Source organism: Calypte anna, chromosome Z, assembly GCF_003957555.1.
Source record: "Calypte anna isolate BGI_N300 chromosome Z, bCalAnn1_v1.p, whole genome shotgun sequence".
Lineage (NCBI taxonomy): Eukaryota > Metazoa > Chordata > Aves > Apodiformes > Trochilidae > Calypte > Calypte anna.
Window position 1 is genome coordinate 17,883,498 of NC_044274.1, and position 19,705 is coordinate 17,903,202.

Sequence of the window (19,705 nt, forward strand, 5' to 3'; positions counted from 1 at the left end):
TATTCAGTTATTTATTAGTGAATCCAGTCAGGAGTCAGAGAAAGAGGGGGAAGGGATGCCATGTTGGGTAGGTGAGGGCAAAGGCAGCTCTTTGGTATTTCCTCTACTGAGCAAAGCACAGGAAGACGCCAAGACTCGAGAAATTCGTCCACTGTCAGAAGAGTTTCTGCATACCCACAGCCGCCAAGAATGGGGAGGGGGTGGCTGGCGCCCTCCTGCAAGCAAATGACGGGCCGTAAAGTGCGTTTTTAAGGAGTGATGTAAGAGCAATTAAACTTGACCAGCCAAACACACCCCCTATCTCAACGATGTGTTTCTCCTGCTGAGAAGGACGAGAGAGGTGGCTGAGGAGCCCGCTCAGCTCTCTCCTGCCCTACTGGGACGGGGTGGCCGGCTGGAAACACTTATTAATTCATTACGAGCGGGCAGATGTCCCTTTAAGGTCCTGTGCTCCCTGAGGGCTGCAGCCGGAGGTTTGAGGGGGCACATTTGGCTTTATTTGTACATCTTAGCGCTAGGCTCGTTCTACGGGGAGGTGTCCAAAAGCTCAGAGGTCTCTGAGGGGGAGGTGGGAGGAAAGTTGTGTGCGGGGGGAGGAAGCTAAATTCTTCTTGATGCGGAGAAGCAGCGCAAAGACTGAATAACAAACAGGAAATGCCTGACTCGGCTGCAGGGCGGGCGGGCGGCGCAGAGCCCTGAGCTCCCTCCACTCGCAGCGCAGCGCTGGCAGCGGGACCCTCTCGCACCGACCCTGCCCCCGGACCGGGCTCCCGGGCCCGCAGGAGCCCAGGCATGGCTGCCTCCTACTGGATGCTGACAGGTGAGGACCCCTCCCTGCCTCCCCCTCCCCTCTCCTCGCCCTTTCTGTCTTGAAGACTCGGGCCCTGAAAGCAGAACGGCTCCCTGGGGGTGATGGGTGAAGCTGCCGGAGGCTGGCACCCAAGGGACGCGTTCCCGCTCCCCGCTCCCTCTACCTGCCTCTGCTCTGGGGATGCTCTGCCCGGAGCTGCCATCTGTCTGGAACCGTGAGAGACTCCTCCGGTTTCCTTCCGTCCGGGATCTTTAATCCCTGAACCGACTTGAGAACCCCCAAGGAGATGGGGGGCAGGGAGAGGATTGGAAGGTGGCTGTTGGATCACAATCAATGGGCGTAAAGAAACGCCGTAATTTAATCTGATTTAGGGGAAAATTGTGCACCTCGCAACTTTTAAAATTAGGATAGCTTTCTTGTTTCCTCCGTTTAGCTTTCAGAAGTTCTGAACGGTAGAAGGGAAGTGAGGAAGCAGTTAACTTCACTCAACTAGCCTCAGAAAGATGAGTTCATCCGGAGATGAAATATGTAATATTTCCTTTTAGGGTTCCATTTATTGTTAGGCGCTTATTTGCTTTTTTAGTAAAACAAATACAGCAAGTAACAATCTGCCTAGCTAGTCCATTTGTAGTAACAGTCTGGATCTGAAATCAGGGGAATCCAAGAAGTGGGCAAGTGGCTAATGCAATGCTGGGATTCGTGTGCCTGTAAACTTTGACACTGAGCTCCCAAGCAGCTCTTGCGCTAGCAACCAGCACACAGTGAACCTGAGGCAGTACAGAGGAATAAATCGATTTCATAAGAATTGTAACAGTGCAGGCAGCAGCAACTGGGGAAAAGGCAAGATCAGGGTTTTCCCTCTTTGCTCTGTGCTTATTGTGCAACAAAGAGCAGATAAAGGAAAACGTGAAAATCTGAATGTAGTATTTTGGTGTGTGATATTTAGCCCTTGCTCATAGCTTTATTCCATTTATTACACAGTGATATCCTCTAAAATATGCTTCCGTTTCTGTTTCACAGAAGGAGGTTTTGTAAAGTGGCAACAATTTAGTGTGCCACAACTTCCCTTCAGAGTTGAAAATCTGCCACTGGTACTGCTGACAGATAAATCACTTGTAATGACAAGAGGGTTTATTGTCAGATAGGAAGGCATCTCAAGAGTGAATTCCATCCAGATCTGTCAGGGGCTTACTGTTTTTTTCTGCTTGTTCTGGTTTGGTTTTTTTGTTTGCTGGTTTTGGTTTTGTTTTTTTTAAAGTGAGTGTGAAATAGAATACATGTAGAAATAAGAGGAAGCATTAGGGATACCAGAACTAGGAGTGAAATTGCCTCAGATAAACAAGAGAAGCAGTCCTACATGAATAAGTAAAAATGTCGAAAAAATAAGTACAGTGAGTTTTAGAATTACAGTGGAATAACAAATGAATACAAGTTAGTTATATGTTGCTCTTTCTTAGGAAAGTAAAAAAGGCAAGTGACCTTTTGTGTACTAGGAAACAAGACCAATCAAGAATAAAGATGATGCATAGAGCTGTATGTTTGTGTATTATGCAGTTGGGTTTTTTAACTGAACTTGGTATTGGTGAGGCCTCTGAGAAACTTGAGTATAAGAAGTCTGGCAGATGCAAACCAACAGGCAGAAGCACACAGAGAAGTGACAAGCTTGATAAGGGTTGAGGAAAATGATCTATGAATAAAGACTGAGTGAGTTAGGCTTGCTGATCTGGAAGAGAGAAAATTAATGGGGAAGTGTTAAGCATTTAAAATAGATTTTTAATTACAGTACTACTAGTGAGAATGTAAGTCCAAATGATATTTGCTTTGTTTTGTGAAAGCACTCAATCAGGACTTTCTACAGTGCAAGTCTGTAAAAAAGATTGATAAATAGCTGATTCTTTATGTCCAACAAAGGACAAGAGAAAATCAGCGTAACTCACTTAGCAAAAAACTTTGGGAATATTCAGTAGTTGAGTAATAAATTAATAGAACAAGCTATGCAAAAACCCTACCCCTGCATAGTCTTCTTCACTGGAACTTTTTATGGAGTTGGATACAAATAGGAGGGATAGCTGATACATTTGACTAAGGATCTGCTGAAGTTTTCTCCAGCCCCATGTTTCAACACAAGCTGAAAGTAGAAAGGGTTCCATTGCTTTTCACTGTTTCTTCACATACAGATTAACACATAGGCTGTTCCCTTCTTGAATTCTCTCCTCCTGTGTTGTTGGTTCTGATTAGGAATACTCATCTTTGTAACAGAAATTACCAGTAATCATAGATAGACCTGTATGTAAAAAGATAGCTGGTCCCAAGCCTGCAAAGGCACGACGGACACACAGTAAAGGGAAAGCACAAAATAACCCCACATTTCCCCATATCCATCTCCATCGTTATATTTTATGTTCCTTTGCTCTTTCAGCGATAACATGCAACATTTCTCAGCACATTTCCCCCTCTGAGATTCTTTCCTGATAATTTTTCTTTTCCAGGGTTTGTGTTTGCATTATTTCTAACTAAAATGGCTGTAATATGGGGGGGATGGGGGATCCTATGAACATGACCTTTTCTTGGCTAAAATCTGCATAAAACCATCTTCATAAAGCACCTGATCAAGACTTGAAGATGCAGTGCAGTGTATCTCAAATATTTTCAAAATAATCTTACAAAAACAGCATAGATCCAAAATCACTATGAATATATGCTGTCATCTTTTCCACCTTGTCTTTTACTGTGCTTAAGATGGTCTGACAATTAAGCCCAAATTTCTGCAATTATTAGTACCTATAAAATGGTTTATTAAAAGTGATAAAAAGAAAGAACTGTCAGGTTCTATGCTTAGTTTTAATCTTTTACTAAGACCAGAACAGACCATGTAATTTTAACTTTTATTAAAACTGTATGCAGACTTAAAAGTATCCACTTGTCTGGGGGCAAAGTCCTCTCTCTCCCTGCATAATTAGTATAAACTTACAGTTCTTTGGTTCTTAAATTTTTGAAAATGTTGTGTTCTTCTACTGCTCATTCTTGGGCACATTGATACAAATAATGATCCCCAGTACTTACTTTTTACCAGAGTAAGCCAAGTACCATCATTAGGAAATGTTTCCCTTTATAGATTGAAAATGGTCTTGCTAACTGTGGATACCTCACTGAAGTTTACAGTTGCCACTAACTGTTTGTGGATCACTGTTCATAACTTCATAAAATCTGCTAATTTTTTTCCTTTGAAAAAGGGCTTTAGCACACCTGCAGATATCTTTCTATATATCAATAGTCAATTTATTAAACGGCAACTATGTTTCAAGGTTGGAATATTTTGATTTGTGTTGGGTTTTGTTGTTTGTTTTTTGTTTCTTTTTAAAGCAGCAAATTGCCTGCTTGCATAATCGGAATGTTTATTTTCTACTGGATCTGGATGGCAACAGATGCCAATTTACAACCTTTATCTAGAATACACTGCATCTCTAGAGATGTGAGGCTACTTGTAAAAATTAGACTGGAACCAAAAAGCAGAGAAGTTTGTAAATACCCACCAAGAAAAGAATTATAAAATAAAATAACTATTAATACAGAAAGTGAATATGCACTTTGGGATTTTTTTCTTGAAAGAATAGCATGAGGTCTATCCTTGCAATTTCATAATTGCAAAGAATGTAAAGAAGAAAATCCACCATAAGTTCACCATTCAACATTTACATAGATAAGTGAAAGGAACTCCTAAAGAAAAGTGCACGCTGTCTGCCTAAGCTACAAAGTTTTAATACATAATTATTAGCATGTACAAGTTCAAATTAAGCAAATAGTTATTTATACATGTGCTAATGTTATATTCCCTTGGGTGGTCCAGCTTCCTTCTGTGAAACTATTCATGCTGAGTTAAGCATGTGTGCTCACAGGAAGAGAGCCGGAGGTCTCATAAATAAATCCTATTATGTAATATCTGATAAAAGTTGTTTTTACATCAGTATCAATCTTAGAAGCAAGGAACGTGAACTATTGGGCCAGATCTGAGTTCAACGTCCTGTCACAACATCAGACAAGTACTAGATACTTGAGAGAAATTTCTATGTGCACTGTAATGGGACATATGGGATGATTTTTGATCACAGTAGAATTGTATCTCATTAAAGCCTCGACTTCAAAGCCTTTCCCAAGTCGTCAAATTCAATAATCCATAGTGGGGTTTTTTGGTTGGTTTTTTTAGGTTTATTTATTATTTTTTGGTTTTGTTTTGTTTTGGGGGGTTTTATTATTTTTGTTTTGTTTTGTTTAAAAAGGAATTGCTGGTAGAAATCAGAAACTTCCTTGAAACAATTCTAAGTTTGCTACTTTTTCATCTCTAAAGAGAGGTCTAACTACTTTTTTTGGTTTTTGAATGACAGTGCAGATATTCCAAGCTTCCTGTATCTATTCCAGTTGTCTTGATACACTTATGATGACACATTAGTTTGTCTGCATTCTTAATTTGATTTCTTGTTCTTCAGTCATTCATCATATAAGCATTTTTTCTGTTCTTCTGTTTCATTTTCTCATTCTTTCTAAGTTAGCAACATTCATTCTGAAATAGAATTTACCGTGCTGTGTGTCATTTCAATGTAAGCCAAGTATTTGTAAAATGTCGTTTTATTATTTATACTTTATCTCTGGTTTGTTAGATTTCTCTAGGCTCTTGAGCTGCCTAATAACTGTACAGGTCTCTTTTCTCTGCAAACGTCCTTGAACTAATCTGTGTGTGAAAAATGTAATCCAAGCCATAGAACTTATGTCTACATCAGACTTCATTCGAAATGTCCCCATGTGCCTCTGAGGCTCCTCTCAGCTCTCTCGCTCTGGCTGCATAACTAGCGGCGTCAGGAAGCCGGTCAGGTGACAGCACAGGCTGAAGTCTAATTCTCAAGTTTAACCAAAACCTCTCAAGCTGAAGCTGAGTTTAGAAAAGGTGTCAAAGTATGGGTTCAGGTTGCGGTTCCGTCCCGCCCGCCAGGCCGCCCGATGCCGGGGACTCTGCCCCTGCCTCGGCACCTCGGGCTGCCACCCCCCACCGCTACACTGCCTGCAGACCCATCCCGCTATCAACTCGTTTCCATCTGTAACCATAACCTTCCATAACTACTTAAGTTTTTGCTGGGTTTCTTGCCTTTTTTTTTTTTTTCTCTTAAACGTAAAGGACAGTCTTAGAAGCCTTCGGCAGGCTGAACCGCGGCTCTCAGGTTACAGGGGAAAGGCCAGGTCGGGCCGTGGGCCCCGACCCCCCTTTCCCGCCTCAACTCAGGGAGAGGCTGTAACAGGGACACATACCAGCTTACGGCCCGCCCTGCCTCCCGACACACGGCAGCCAGACGGGGAGGCCCCGCCGCTTCTTCCTGACGCCTCTTCCGCGGGGGCGGAGCGGGGGGGAGCGCTCGGTGCGCACGCGCTTCAGGCGCCGCGGCGGAAAGGAGGCGTGGGGGGAAGGTGCGCACCCGGCGGCGCCGCTCGGGAAGGACGCTGCGCATGCGCTGTGAGGTGGATGCGCGCCGGGCGGCCGGGGAGGCAGCTGTGGGGGACCGGGAAGGCGGCGTGGCGGAGGTCGGAGGCCCGAGGCCCAAGGTCCAGGTTTGCCGAGGGCCCGGCTTAGGCCGGCGTCCTGGAAAAGCCGCGCACCGCGACCCGAGCCAGGTTGCCCCTTTGGCGGCCGGGAGTGCGCCGGTCCCTCTGCCCGCTTGTTCTCGCTGCCAGTCTTCCTGAAGCGGACCTGCTGGCCGAGGGGAAGCCCGAGTGAGCGCGGCGGCACAAGGAGCCGCCAGGATGAAGCTGGTGAGGAAGGACCTGGAGAAGGATAATGCGGGGCAGGTGACGCTGATCCCCGAGGAGCCCGAGGACATGTGGCACACCTACAACCTGCTGCAGGTGGGTGACAGTTTGCGGGCCTCTACCATCCGGAAAGTGCAGACCGAATCGGCCACGGGCAGCGTGGGCAGCAACCGCATCCGCACCACACTCACCCTCTGCGTGGAGGCCATCGACTTTGACTCCCAGGCCTGCCAGCTGCGGGTCAAAGGCACAAACATCCAAGAGAATGAGTATGTCAAGATGGGGGCCTATCACACCATCGAGCTGGAGCCCAACCGGCAGTTCACGCTGGCAAAGAAGCAGTGGGACAGCGTGGTGCTGGAGCGCATCGAGCAGGCCTGCGACCCAGCCTGGAACGCCGATGTGGCAGCCGTGGTCATGCAGGAAGGACTGGCTCACGTCTGCCTGGTCACTCCAAGCATGACACTTACCCGTGCCAAGGTGGAGGTGAACATCCCCCGCAAACGGAAAGGGAACTGCAGTCAGCACGACCGGGCCCTGGAGAGGTTTTACGAGCAAGTGATGCAAGCCATTCAGCGGCACATCAACTTTGAGGTTGTGAAGTGTGTTCTGGTGGCTAGCCCAGGCTTCGTACGGGAGCAGTTTTGTGACTTCATGTTCCAGCAGGCGATCAAGACTGACAACAAGCTTCTGCTGGAGAACAGGTCCAAATTCCTACAGGTAAGGAGCTAAATAGGCGTCAGATTGGGTAAAAGGAGCTTTTAGAGCTGTTCGTGATAGGAGAAGATAATTAAAAGGGTGATAGGAAACAGTTCCCCTATTAGCAAAAATAAAATTTTGTCTTGGCATCTTAAATTATCCTTATGTCTCCCAAACTGTAATGTAGCTTTGTAAGATACAAGAATTGTTCTTTCCTAGAATACCAAAATGTGAAGTAGAGTATTAAGTATTTAAAACTTCCTACAAGGTCATATTTACTTTTCAATTAAGAGTAAAGACCAAGTTGGAAAATAGTTTAAGTGTTATGTTATAACCATCTGTTATGTCGTGTAGCACGCATGTTTAACTACAGCTTTGTGAAGCTTTTAAAGAAGAAAAAACAACCAAACCAAACACAAAAAAAAACAACCCCCCAAAAAGTACCTATTGTTCAGACCGTAGCATTTTTTTCCTGCTCCCTGGTCATCTCATGGGTTGAGTTTTTTTGCCTTTTACTGCAAGTGGCCAACTCTGAGCCCAAAATAAGTATTGCTCTCCTTAAGGATACTTGTATATGTATATTTATTATTTTTTTTTAATTGGAGTTGTGTAAATCTCTGCTTGGGAAGGGCGGAGAAGGAGAGGGATGGAGGCCGGAAGCATGCCCTAGTACCTAATGGTTACAACATTTAGGAGACAAATGGCACCAAGCCTCTTTCCATATGTATCAAAGTGGTAACACTGTGAAAAGTTGTAATGTACTTAATAGCTATGCCGGCCAAATACCTATGCAGCTGTGCAAAGCTTGTTTGCACCATATTTCTGCAGTCTTAAAAGGTCTTCCTCTTATTGAATGCTTTGAAAGGAAGACTTAAATCTTAGTTTCTTAGTACTTTCAAGTTGCACTGCTTTGACTGCAACAGCTTGCATATTTTAATCCAGTCTCTGAATAAGAGAAACAGCTTTCCTGAAGTTGAAGGGACTTGGTCTAGATTTTGGGTTGCTGGAGAGATCCCTTTCAAGAAGAGTCACGTAGGTTTCAAAAAACAGGTAGCTTCTTTGAATCAAGATAAATGTTATGCTTAGAGTTTGTGATTGGCTGATCAAGAAAATGATCCTTTCTATGAGAAAGAAAAACCTAAACTTTTACTGTTTGGTTTTTTTTTTTTTTTTTTTTGCTTTAGGTGCACTCTTCCTCAGGACATAAATACGCACTGAAGGAAGCTCTCTGCGACCCAGCAGTAACTAGTCGTCTCTCTGACACCAAGGCAGCTGGTGAGGTCAAAGCCTTAGATGACTTCTATAAAATGCTGCAGCATGAGCCTGACCGGGCTTTTTACGGTCTGAAACATGTGGAGAAGGCCAATGAAGCCATGGCCATTGATACCTTGCTGATCAGTGATGAGCTTTTCCGGCACCAGGATGTGGCGACGCGTGCCCGATACGTGAGGCTGGTGGATAGCGTGCGGGAGAACATGGGCACCGTGCGCATTTTCTCCAGCCTGCACGTGTCTGGGGAGCAGCTTGGGCAGCTGACGGGGATCGCAGCCATCCTGCGCTTTCCTGTGGCTGAACTCTCTGACACGGAAAGTGATTCTAGCTCTGAAGAGGATTGATAACAGTGACTTCATTCTACATTTACTTTTTCAAGTCATGTTGAAATAACATTAAAGGCCCCACCCTTCCTAAATACTGTGTGCAGGTGTACCATAGCATGTAATTTAAGGTTTTTCCAGTTCTTACCATATGTAGCTCGGCTCAGCACCCTAATGGATATCTGTTCTATGCTAATGAGTATTGGCGTGCTGTGCATTTAGAGATGGCTGGTTTTGTAAGTTACATTCTGGACCTTTGTTATTACAAGAAACTAATCTGATTCCCCAAAGCTGCTATTCTGCATTTTAAGGCAGAGTGTCAGCTTAATGTTTTTGAAGGTGTATGAAAAGATAATAAAAGAGGGAGAAAAGTATGTCTATTTCTTTTTAAAAGCTTGAAAAGAATACTGTGAAACAAATGTAAACTGCTTCATGGAAGACCTATCAAAACTGTGCTTGATCTTAGGAACTCACCATTCTTCCTAAGATGTGGCAAAGAAGTGGGATCAACATCATCTGTTAGGGGATTTTTTTAGTGTTAGGAGTCTTGCCACTTTAAAATTTCTGTGAAACACTTGAATCAATCTTTCATAAACCAGACCCATCAAATTTACCATTTCTTCCCTAATATAATAGATGCAAGATTAATTGTGAAGTTCAGTACACCCTTTTCAGTTCTCTTTCTGAATTGTGTTACCTTCAGAGATTGTCCTGAAGACTAATAAGGTATCATGTATCTTGCCATTGACTGTGTTCTGATAAATTGGCCTCAGGTTTATTTAGTGCCCCATTCTGAGAAGGCATGTGAAAAGTGCTTACAAAATCAGGACCTTAGTTTCCATGAGGAATCTTGAGAACAGATAGTTTGAGTTCATAGTCTGGGATTGTCTGCCCCTGTGTCTTTGAAAACATATATATGGTGTGATACAGAAATAAGGATTACTTATTTACAAATAAAACTTCAGTTTAAGATAATGGCAACTGCAAAAATTAAACTACGTTTCCAGTTATGTGAGCTGCTTAAAGTACTGAGAAGCACCCTGAGTTTTGTTTCTTCACCGGATGATAAATCTTGGGCTGAGGAGCTAAAATTCAGGTTCTGACATATCTGCATGGTGATTATTCAATTTAAGTGGATGTTAGATGATGGAGGTTGTATATGTAAATAAGGCTTCTTTTTTTAAATATGGGGGTGAGGGGGAGCAGGAAGAACTTGACAAAAAAAAACCCCAAAAGACTTCTGAAATTCAGAAAGGAACATAACTATGGAAGACTAGAATAATTTTAGAAAAAGCATTTTTAGTGATACTTCTATATGTTGATGTTAGGCCACTGTGTGAAGTTTAGATTATCTATTGCTAGCTGAAATGTCAGCCTAAACTGCTTGAAAAAGCAGTACTTCTTCATTAAGCGTCATCTCCCTTTTCCCGTCATCCACACAGTCTAAGGAATGCATGAACAGAGCTCACATAAGACTTGTATGTATTAACACTTTGATCCTAGTCTCACTGAAGACAAGCAAACCCACTAAAGCAGTTGTTTGGAGGCAGCTTGCACAGTTTTTGATTCTTGTTTTTTGATTTGGTTTTGTTTTTTTGGTAAGCAGTTTTGTAGTAAAATAAATATACAACATTATGTAGACAAATGCATCCTGTCTCAGGAAACAGCTTAAGGGCTTGGTATTGAAAGTGGGCTGTGTTCAGTAGTTGCAGATGCTTGACCTGGCAACTTTCCAGAGTTGCTAGTATCTTATAAAGTAATTTTGAATGGTTAAAAAATTTGTATTTAGAAAGATGCTTGCTTGACACAGACATCAGTTTTGGTGTGTAGATAATACAGAACATGCATGTTATCTGCATATCAAATGAGTAAGCAGTAGAGTGATGCAAAAATATTTTTTGTGGCTTTTCTTTGGAACTAAAGATACATGAACGAAGAACTGTTGCAATATGAACATTGTTCTCTTGCACCATGTTTTTAGTAATTTTGAACAATTGCATAGCTTAGTTTCTGATTATGAGCTAACATAATTTTGTGTATTAGTAGCATGGTTTATCTTTCAGTTTTTCAGTTTTCAAAGTAGATTATTACACTGTTGGACTTTGTAATGTTTATTACATTTGGTAGGAAGAAACTTTAAAAGGTAGATGAAATAAGATTGACCCATACCCCTGCTGTGATCCTTAGCTTCAAAGATTAAAATAATTAATTAATTCAGGTCATAAAGACTGTCTTGCAAACTTATACTTTGGAACAGGCTCCAGTTTGTTAGTTTTGTCACCTTTGGCATTTAGATAGTTACTGTATCAATTTGTCTTGCTGTTATTGACTAAATGAAATTTGGTCCAAAACATGAGGTCACCAGCAAGACAAGAAAAATCAAAAAAAGCAAAATAAAAGATAATTCTTTCAGTAAAGTATTTAACAGCATTTGGCTAGGTGGTTCCTTACCTCCCTCCTGGCTTTGCACATAGCCTACATGAGTAAAATCCTGGTAGTAAGTGATATTTAGGCCACTCCCTGACTACCAGTGTAATAACAGCCCATAGATTATGAGCTTAAATTGTGATGTAACTAGTATAATGATTTTTAAAGCCAGTATCATAAGTAATTTTCAGTTGCTGCTGTCTTCTCAAAGGTTAGGTAGCCCTGAATATCAAAACTTACTGCCTTACCCTTTGAAAAATTCCTAATTTAACTTTGGAGCTGTTGATCTTGCTTTGCTTTTTTCTGGGAACCTGTATTGGAGCTACTGTCTGTGATTTATAGCTAGAGCTTCTCTAATTTCCTGAAAAAAACCAACAAAAAAACATGTGCTCAGTTTCATAGAGGCAAAGGAGGGATAAAAGTTGTAATCATGTGCATGTGATAATTTTAGTCACCCAGTCCATTCACTTTACTCTTAGATTTTCATTTCTCTGCTTGTAAAGAAAAGAAGTGTATTTCATAAAGCGATTTTTTGCAGGAAAAACATGTTCTCTGAATTTTTATGCTGCTATTTTATTTGAAGTCACATTGGTGCAGTATATTCTTCAACAAAAGATGTAAGAAAGCAGTTTTTAAAATGTGAAACTGCAGTTAAAAGTTTTCAATTGGGAATCTTTCTTTATAACTTTAAATTGGACTTCCCTCAGGACATGTAATAAAAATAAAGAATTGCTTCAGAAAACTACTTATCTGAAGCAACAGCTTCAGACTTGATGGTTTTCTTCTTGTGCTCTGATAGACCAGTTGCTTTTTATGAGGTTTTTTTTTGTTTTTTTTTTTTAGATAAAGTGTTTATTTTGGAATAAAGTTCTTAAAATGTAGAATTAGGTGCAGCAGAGACTGTTCAGCCTGATGACTTGAACAAGAAGTTACCTCTTCAAGCTGTGCTAATATGGGGAATGATATAACTCTATTAGGTCACATTAAATATAGACCTACGTATTGTTTACAAAGTGAATAATAAAAGTTTTGATGCTGTTAGGATTTGTCAGCTTTGGTTTGATTTAGGGGGTGGTGGCAGCAGAAGAGAAATACAGCATTTCAGTAGCTTATTTTACAAAACCTGTGTGTCTTCTATAACATCACAACTTGCTTTTAGATTTCTTATAGTAAAATATAGTTTTGCAAACTCATTGTTCTACTCATTTAAAGTTAAGAAAATGCCTGCCTATTCAGGTCTTGTGATTATAGTTGCAATTCTTAGATCGGGGTCTAACATGAGTTGAGCATCAGCTTTTTCTACAGTGGAAAGAGTAAACATAGGCTGTGGAGGTCCTTTTCTGCCCTGACATTTGCCCAAAGAATTGCTTAATAAGCGTAATGTTTGGTCCTGCCACATTTTTTATGCCTGACTCAAGCAGGGCATTGACTTTGATTTGAGGCTGACTGCTTGCGTGAGACAATATAAAGGAATACGTACAATATAAGAAGCAAACTGTGGTGCATATTGCCTGTAAACTTCTGAACTTGTCTGTTTTAGCATTGCAGTATAGCTTTGTTGTGGAAAAAAATGCCCATTAAGGTGTCTTAGCCTAAAGCAGAGTGTGAGGAAAAGGTCTCTGAAACCATACTTGTTTATTCTGTTGGCTGAAAATAATTCTTCCTCTTGGCCCACTTGAGGGCTGTACAAGAAACAGGAGGGGCAGCATTTGCTTCCAAATCAGTGTCTGCTGGGATATACAACAAAGCAGTATCTTTCAAGCCCTGCCAGCTCTTGTCAGATTTTGCTGTATTGATCACTAATTTATTAGAAATCATTTTGGGAAATGCTGTGTTCACAGGTAATGTAATTACTGTCACACTGCTCTTCCTAGACATCAAGTTAGAGCTGATCATGAATCCTCTGACAAAATAGCTTTTCCATTAGAGAATATTAATTAGTGGAAAACAGTCCTCCTTTTCAGGAATGTACATACCACACTTGATGGGAAGTTTTTTCCTCTGGTTTGAAATGGAATTTCTACTCAAAGCCAAGTCTAGAATAGCAAAGAAAAAGCCTAGGGGTTTCAGGAATCATGGGACAAGAGATAGGAAGCTTAAAACTCTTTTCTGTTTCATTGTTAACATTAGGTTAAAGACATTTGCTTCTTCTATCAGTGTTTTTGTTACGTACAATACCACATTTTATAAGCAAGTAAATATAATTTGGATACATTGCTAAACCACAACTGACTCAGGTATGCTATCTCTTGGGATGTGGGACACAATTTTCAGATTTCTGATCTGAGTGGTACAGGAAGGTGATTGAAAACTGGGACTGTGCATACCTAAAACATTCCAGCTGTAGTTTCTGTTTCAGAAAAAAACCCTGAGTAGGGCTCCAGGTTTCAAAATCATTTTGAATCTGGTGGCAGCCAAGCAAATCTGCTTTTGAAGACAGGCAGATTATTTCCTATGCAGCCTTAATACAAATTTTAAATATTTACTTTGCCAAGGACAAATGTCTTTAGCAGACCTTTTACTAAAAGGACTTCAGAAAAAAAATTGTAATATATGAAACAAAATGTATGTAAAGATACATGTGTGTCTACATGAGATGCAATGTCCTCAAAGAACGTGGTATCTTTATGTAGAAAATTAAAAAAAAGCTTACTTAACTGTTAGCTTGTAGTTGCTTTTGTAGCTGAAGGAATGACTCATGACTGCAGGTTTCAAATTTATGTTCAGGAATCAATATTTCTTTACTGTAAGAGTTTGGTAGCAGGTGTTACATTTAGGATGTATTATGACTGGTCATTGAAGTCTCATGAACTTCTCATAAACTTCTCCAACAGTTTCTGAAGCTCTGACAACTGTGGCAGATTTTTCTGAAGAGAACTGCCTTTTCTTTGAACTGCAGGATTCAGCCTCATGGCATAAATTGTTTAATACTGGCATAGTTAGGTGTGAGAGAAATTAATAAATTTAATTTGTTTATCCTCCCAGAATAGTTGATAAAGACCAATTCTGCTCCCTTTGGTAAAAAGAAACATTTTTATCCCATATAATTTATTTATCTGCTGAGTGCACATGGCTGTTCTGCAATAGGATCTCTAAGAGAAGTTGAAATGGACTTTCTTCAGGTATGGTAGAGGAGCAAATGCCTCATGAGAGAGGTTTTCCAATTTCCGTAACTGTGAGGAAAGGTGAAAAGCTATGGTTTAGTGGGAAACATGAGATGCTGTTTTGCACATGCAACTTCTTCCTCAAAGAGAGACACAGTGGATGTATGAAATATCTGTACTCAGATCTTACAACCCATCCTCAGCTGAGGTAAGATGGAAGCAAGCTGATGTGATTAAGCTTGTGCCTGAGGTAGAGGAGACTTGAGACTGAAGCTGGACTTGAAACTGCAATACTGAGAGCCTGCTAATTCTGTCTCTCTGGAATAACTAATTTCTGTCAAGCCTGCTACACACGTCACACATGGAGTCAATCTCTATCTGAGGCTTGTCATAAACCTTGTTTTCCTTTCATACTGTCTGAAAGTCTTCTTCTTTTCCAAAAGAACTAAGTAGTGCTTTGTGAAACAAACACCTCGACCTGTTGCATTGGCAATCAGAATTAGCAAAGGAAAAATTTCTAGTCAGCCATTAAAAAAAGAAAAAAACAAACCACGCAACAGAAGCCAATAGAAATAAACATTCCAGACCTTTAGATTGTGTGCTTAATGAGAAGTAACAGTAACAGAAAGCCAGGGAAAAATGTTAAAAGTTCTATTGAGGTTTTTTTAAGTGTTTCAGTTTGTTTCAGCTAAGCACTGCTTTTTTAAGATAGCCAGATTAGTAAATTGGGTCTGTCATATGGCAAGTTTTTAGACTTAAAACTCTAGATGGTCAGCCATTGTAATCTTGGTAAACAACACATTTATGATTGCTTAAGCAATTGTAAACTGGCTGTGTATGTTTTATCCAAATCTACTTGAGTAGTCCTGTGTATTTTTGTTGTGAGACCAAAGTCCTGTTAAGTGTTCAGAAAGATCAAACATAACGGACAATGAATGCTGAAAACCGTGAGTCTTATCTTTCCTGATTTTGAAGACTTGTCTTTTCTAGCTTGAATTGTCACTGAAAAATGGCTTTTAGTCAGTGTAGGCAGTAGTATTTTGAAACTGAATTTTTCACTTTTATTTCTAGAGCACTTTTAAAACTGCTTTGTTCCCTGGCACTCTTATTTTGACATAAAAACTGGCAAGAACTAAATGTATGTTGGAGAGCAGAAAATTCCTACTACTGGAAAAATTAGAATTTGGAACAGCCTTGCAGTCAAAAAATCAGAGCAAAAGGTCACTTATAAATGGAATTTGTTTACCGTGAAAAATACGATGTACTTGCCAGTAATAGATAGGGATCAATGCAGTAATCCCATACCCTATGCTCTGAACAGAAGCAGAGCACTTGCTGTTGTTTTTAGCAGAACAATGTTTTGCCCGAGTTGTCTTTTTATTTCTGACAATCTGGTGTCTTTTAGGAGCTTTAAAGATTATTAAAAAGTAATTTTTGAGCTTTTTATTTGTAAACAGGGATGAGACTCAAGTCATTGACCTTTAAAGTCATTGGTCGTTTTTCTTTAGAAAGCATTTTTTCTCCAACAATTCTGAAGTCAAGTTTCTGTGATTTGGCCCTCTGTATATTGGCACAGCTTAGAGAAGTCTGTTTCAGATAAAGGCAACTGTAGTATCCAAGACCTATAGACCAAAGAAAATTAAAACCAGAATGCAGTACTAGTACTGTTGTGCTGCTCATATCTGGACTGGACAAAAAAACTGGAAGTGATCCATTGCCACTCTGCCACTGAAACTGTAGTTGAGGTGCTACTTGCAAAAAGTTGACATTGAATCTATGATAAGATAGCAGGAGTTTGCAAAAGGTGGTGGCACAATGTTCTTTTGTGCATTTTTATGAAGTCTTTTTTTAACTCTCACATCTCCTGCTGACTGAGTCACTCTTAGATAACACCAAAATTGACTTTAGCTTTGCAGACTTCAGTTCAACCTAGACAAGTAGGATCTACACAAGAACAGACTATTTCTGCACTCTTAAGCTTCTGTGGTACTTTTGTGAAGTTGACACAGTTGTTTGTAAGAAAGAGTAACAGGTTCCTTATGGAATTCATGGTAACTTTCTGAACAGAACAGAAGTGCTCAGATATCTTAAAATCACGGGTGTACTTCATGTATTGTGGGTGGGACATGTAAGTTACTAGCGCCAGTAATTCATGTAGAAAGCTTTATCTTAAAGTGCATCTAAAAAACAGGATGTTTTTCTACCTCTGGAGTCCAGCTTTAATTTGAAAAAGGAAAACAAACTTTCCCCTTATAATCTCTTCATGGCTAATTCCAAGTTTCCCTGAATTGTTTATTGACCAGTAAAACAAAAAACAAACAAAAAAAATTGCAGCAAAAAGACCTAGGGTTAATTCTGCAGTTCTTTCAACTGTTTTAATGTTAAAATTGCAATACTAACAGTGCAACACTAACAGTACAGCAAAAGAGATGCTAATCCTCTAGCTCATACTTGAGCGTCCTAGTCTTTAAAAATTAGTAGATACAGTTGATAATACATATTGTTATGCTGGAGTTTTCAGTATGTTGCTATTCAATATTGATAATTATTGAGTGGTGATATACTGGTATTTGGAAAATTTATATATTTTTAATTGAAAATAAGTTATCTTGACTATAAAAGTATTTCACACAAAAGAAGACTATTAAATGTCCATAAACTGCTGCTGCATTTTTTAAAAAATTACTTTATTTCCCAAACCACAATGTGAAATGACAATGGTAGGGGCAGTGATCTTGATCATATTCCACTTCAAACATGTCACATATGATTATTTCAAGGAATAAGTTTCTAACATCCACTAAAGGGGTATCTTTCATTCTTATTTAAGCTGAATGATATCAGTGGGAAGTTTGCATGTTTACTTTGATGTTTTTTCTGATGATCTCAATTGAACACTGTATACCACTTCGTAACTTTCTGACACATGAATCAATTTACAAAGAGTTTGGTTTTATCTTTTACTTCTAAATTATTCTCACCTGACAGGTAGACTGAAGTTTAGATACTGATGTATAAAACAGTGAGCCTGTTTTCTTAGACCATGAAATAAGTAACACTGCTGAAGCAAAGTAAACAGGGTTAGCAGCAGTATATGAATTTCCTAGTGCAATATCAGTTGTTCTTTTGGAGTTTTTTGGGTTCAAATGAACAAACCTTCACATTGCTGATCTTCAGCTTTTCTTAGGGTGCAGTGTCTTTTCTGATGTCTATCTTGTGGTGGGTTTTGTAGTCTTTTCTAGATTAGGCCGTTATTTTATGGTTGTTTATGGTCATGGAAGATAGCATATAATGACTGTACGGTCATTTACAGTCCCACATTCTTGTCTGCTTGGATTTCTCAGTCAAAAATGTAAAACATATATTATCACTGAACCGTGTTGTTTTAACTGTCCAATGCAGGAGAAGATTTAACAGGATTCCTATATATAGGTAGAGATGAGTAAGGAAACAGACTGGCTGAGGATTATCTTCTTTTTTAGCAGTGAGCATTCATAAATTCCATAGCAGAGAAGCTCTATATGTCCAGGTAAAGAGTTGTACCATGAATACCCATACATGCTTGGGACAGGCTCAGGATTTCTCTAGTGAGCGGTTCAGAGCTGATCTGTGCAAATAAGCGATGCCTGCTACACTGTGATCCTGCAGTACAGAGCTGGTATTCCCTCGGGGCATTTCACTGCTGTGTGAAACGGGATGAAGAGGCATTGGTGTTGACCTTGTGGTGTAAGAGCACTAGCATCTGGGGACTACTCATGTTGGAATTCCAGCTTTTAAAACAAATAAGTAACATTTTCCATTACTGCCTGTAGCAATCTCTTGCCAATAATATTCTCACTTTAGTAATTTTTCTGGTTACTGATAGGAGAAAAAGTATATAAAAAAATATCTTGAGTGATATTATTGAAAATACAGTTGAATTAGCATATGCAATAGAGAAGAGTAATTGTTGGGATGACTCATTTTAGGCCTTTTAAAATTTAGGCTTTTAGCAAGGGTAGGCTTCATCTCTTGCTCTCCAGTTCTGATCTCAGAAGACTGCAAACTTGTTGATTTAAATAAAAAAAAATCAAACAAAACAAACAAACAAAAACCCCAAAACCAGCAGAAAACCCAAAACAAAAAAACAAAAAAAACCACCACCAAAAAAACCAAACCAACCAACCAAATAAAAAGAAATGTTTTAAGCTTTGCCAGGATACTTAAATTTGTTAAGTGTTTTCCTTCTTAGATTGTTGTATCATCTTCCTATGCCATTTAATTGGAGGTCAGTTTTGTAAAAATCCAGGTTTTTTACATTTTACTGAAACCTCTTAGCTTTATATAACAAGCTTGTCTGAAAAATAACCAAAGTATTTCTGCTAAGAACTAGTCGTAGAGCTTTCAAGTCCCTATTGAACTATGGGAATACATACTGGGAAGACGGAAGGATGGAATTCTTACTTGGAAAGTCATGATAGATCCTTCTAACTCTTCTAGAAGATGCCTCAGATAAAGAAAATTATTATTCTGTTGTGTTCCAATGAAAATTATCACAGATAATGTATTATCAGAAATAATAGAGAAGGTATTCTCTATACAACTAGTCCATATGTATCAGGACACTTGGCAATGGGCTTACTTTTATGAGCCAGTGGTTTTTTCCTCTCAGTCTTGCACTCTCTCTCAGCTCTGTTGCCCTTCGCCTGAACTTGGGGAGTTTCCATGCAAAGCAAAGGTCATAATAAACTGCTAACAGTCTTTAAAACCAAGTCAATATCTGTGGTGCCAGCTGCTCTTCAGGGACCTCAGCTTGACTTCAGCTAGGCCCAATATAAACCAAAGAAGAATGGACAGATAAAGGAAGAATTTTCCTAATGAGGGAAAAGGCTTCCCTTTTGTTCTCCAATAGGGGATTTTGAAGGTATGTCTAAGCTCTTAAATGACAGCAGCCAATCACTTTATGGTATAAAAGCCTTGATGAGAGAGAATCCTGTACACTCTCCCTTGAAGGTGTGCTGGATCTTCTTCTCTCAATCAGGGATGCCTGCTCATGTGGTTACTCCTCAAGAGTCTGAGAACAAAGGGACATCTGGCTGTACCAAGAGAAGGGAAAGAAATACCAAATCCCTATATATGAATTCCTAACTTTAAGTCTTCTGGATGATTTAAAGACTATAGTCACTGTGTTGTTACATTGCTTGTAGGTATTATTTTAATCATTATTCTAGATCTATTGTAAGACCTATTAATAAGTATGTTGCTAGCCCTTAAGCAATTAGTCTTGTTTATTTGCA

At 39.8% G+C, this 19,705-nt stretch overlaps 2 protein-coding genes across 3 annotated transcripts in view; both read left to right on the forward strand.

The window, feature by feature from the left end:
- Positions 1 to 206: 206 nt before the first annotated feature.
- The window catches only part of ITGA1 (integrin subunit alpha 1), a 69,875-nt gene continuing 50,376 nt past the window's right edge, over positions 207 to 19,705 (forward strand). Inside the window, exons 1-2 of one of the 2 annotated variants that reach the window (XM_030467925.1) lie at positions 207 to 260; positions 674 to 820. In XM_030467925.1, coding sequence (XP_030323785.1) covers positions 793 to 820 — 28 coding nt within the window. In that variant the 5' untranslated portion in view covers positions 207 to 260; positions 674 to 792. Of the gene's footprint in view, positions 261 to 325; positions 821 to 19,705 lie in introns of those variants that run through there. The other variant, XM_030467926.1, reaches the window with a different exon arrangement.
- PELO (pelota mRNA surveillance and ribosome rescue factor) lies at positions 6,301 to 9,272 on the forward strand. Its single transcript, XM_008500137.2, has 2 exons — positions 6,301 to 7,324; positions 8,488 to 9,272. The coding sequence occupies exons 1-2, from the start codon at positions 6,599 to 6,601 to the stop codon at positions 8,917 to 8,919; spliced, it is 1,158 nt and encodes a 385-aa protein (XP_008498359.2). The 5' UTR covers positions 6,301 to 6,598; the 3' UTR covers positions 8,920 to 9,272.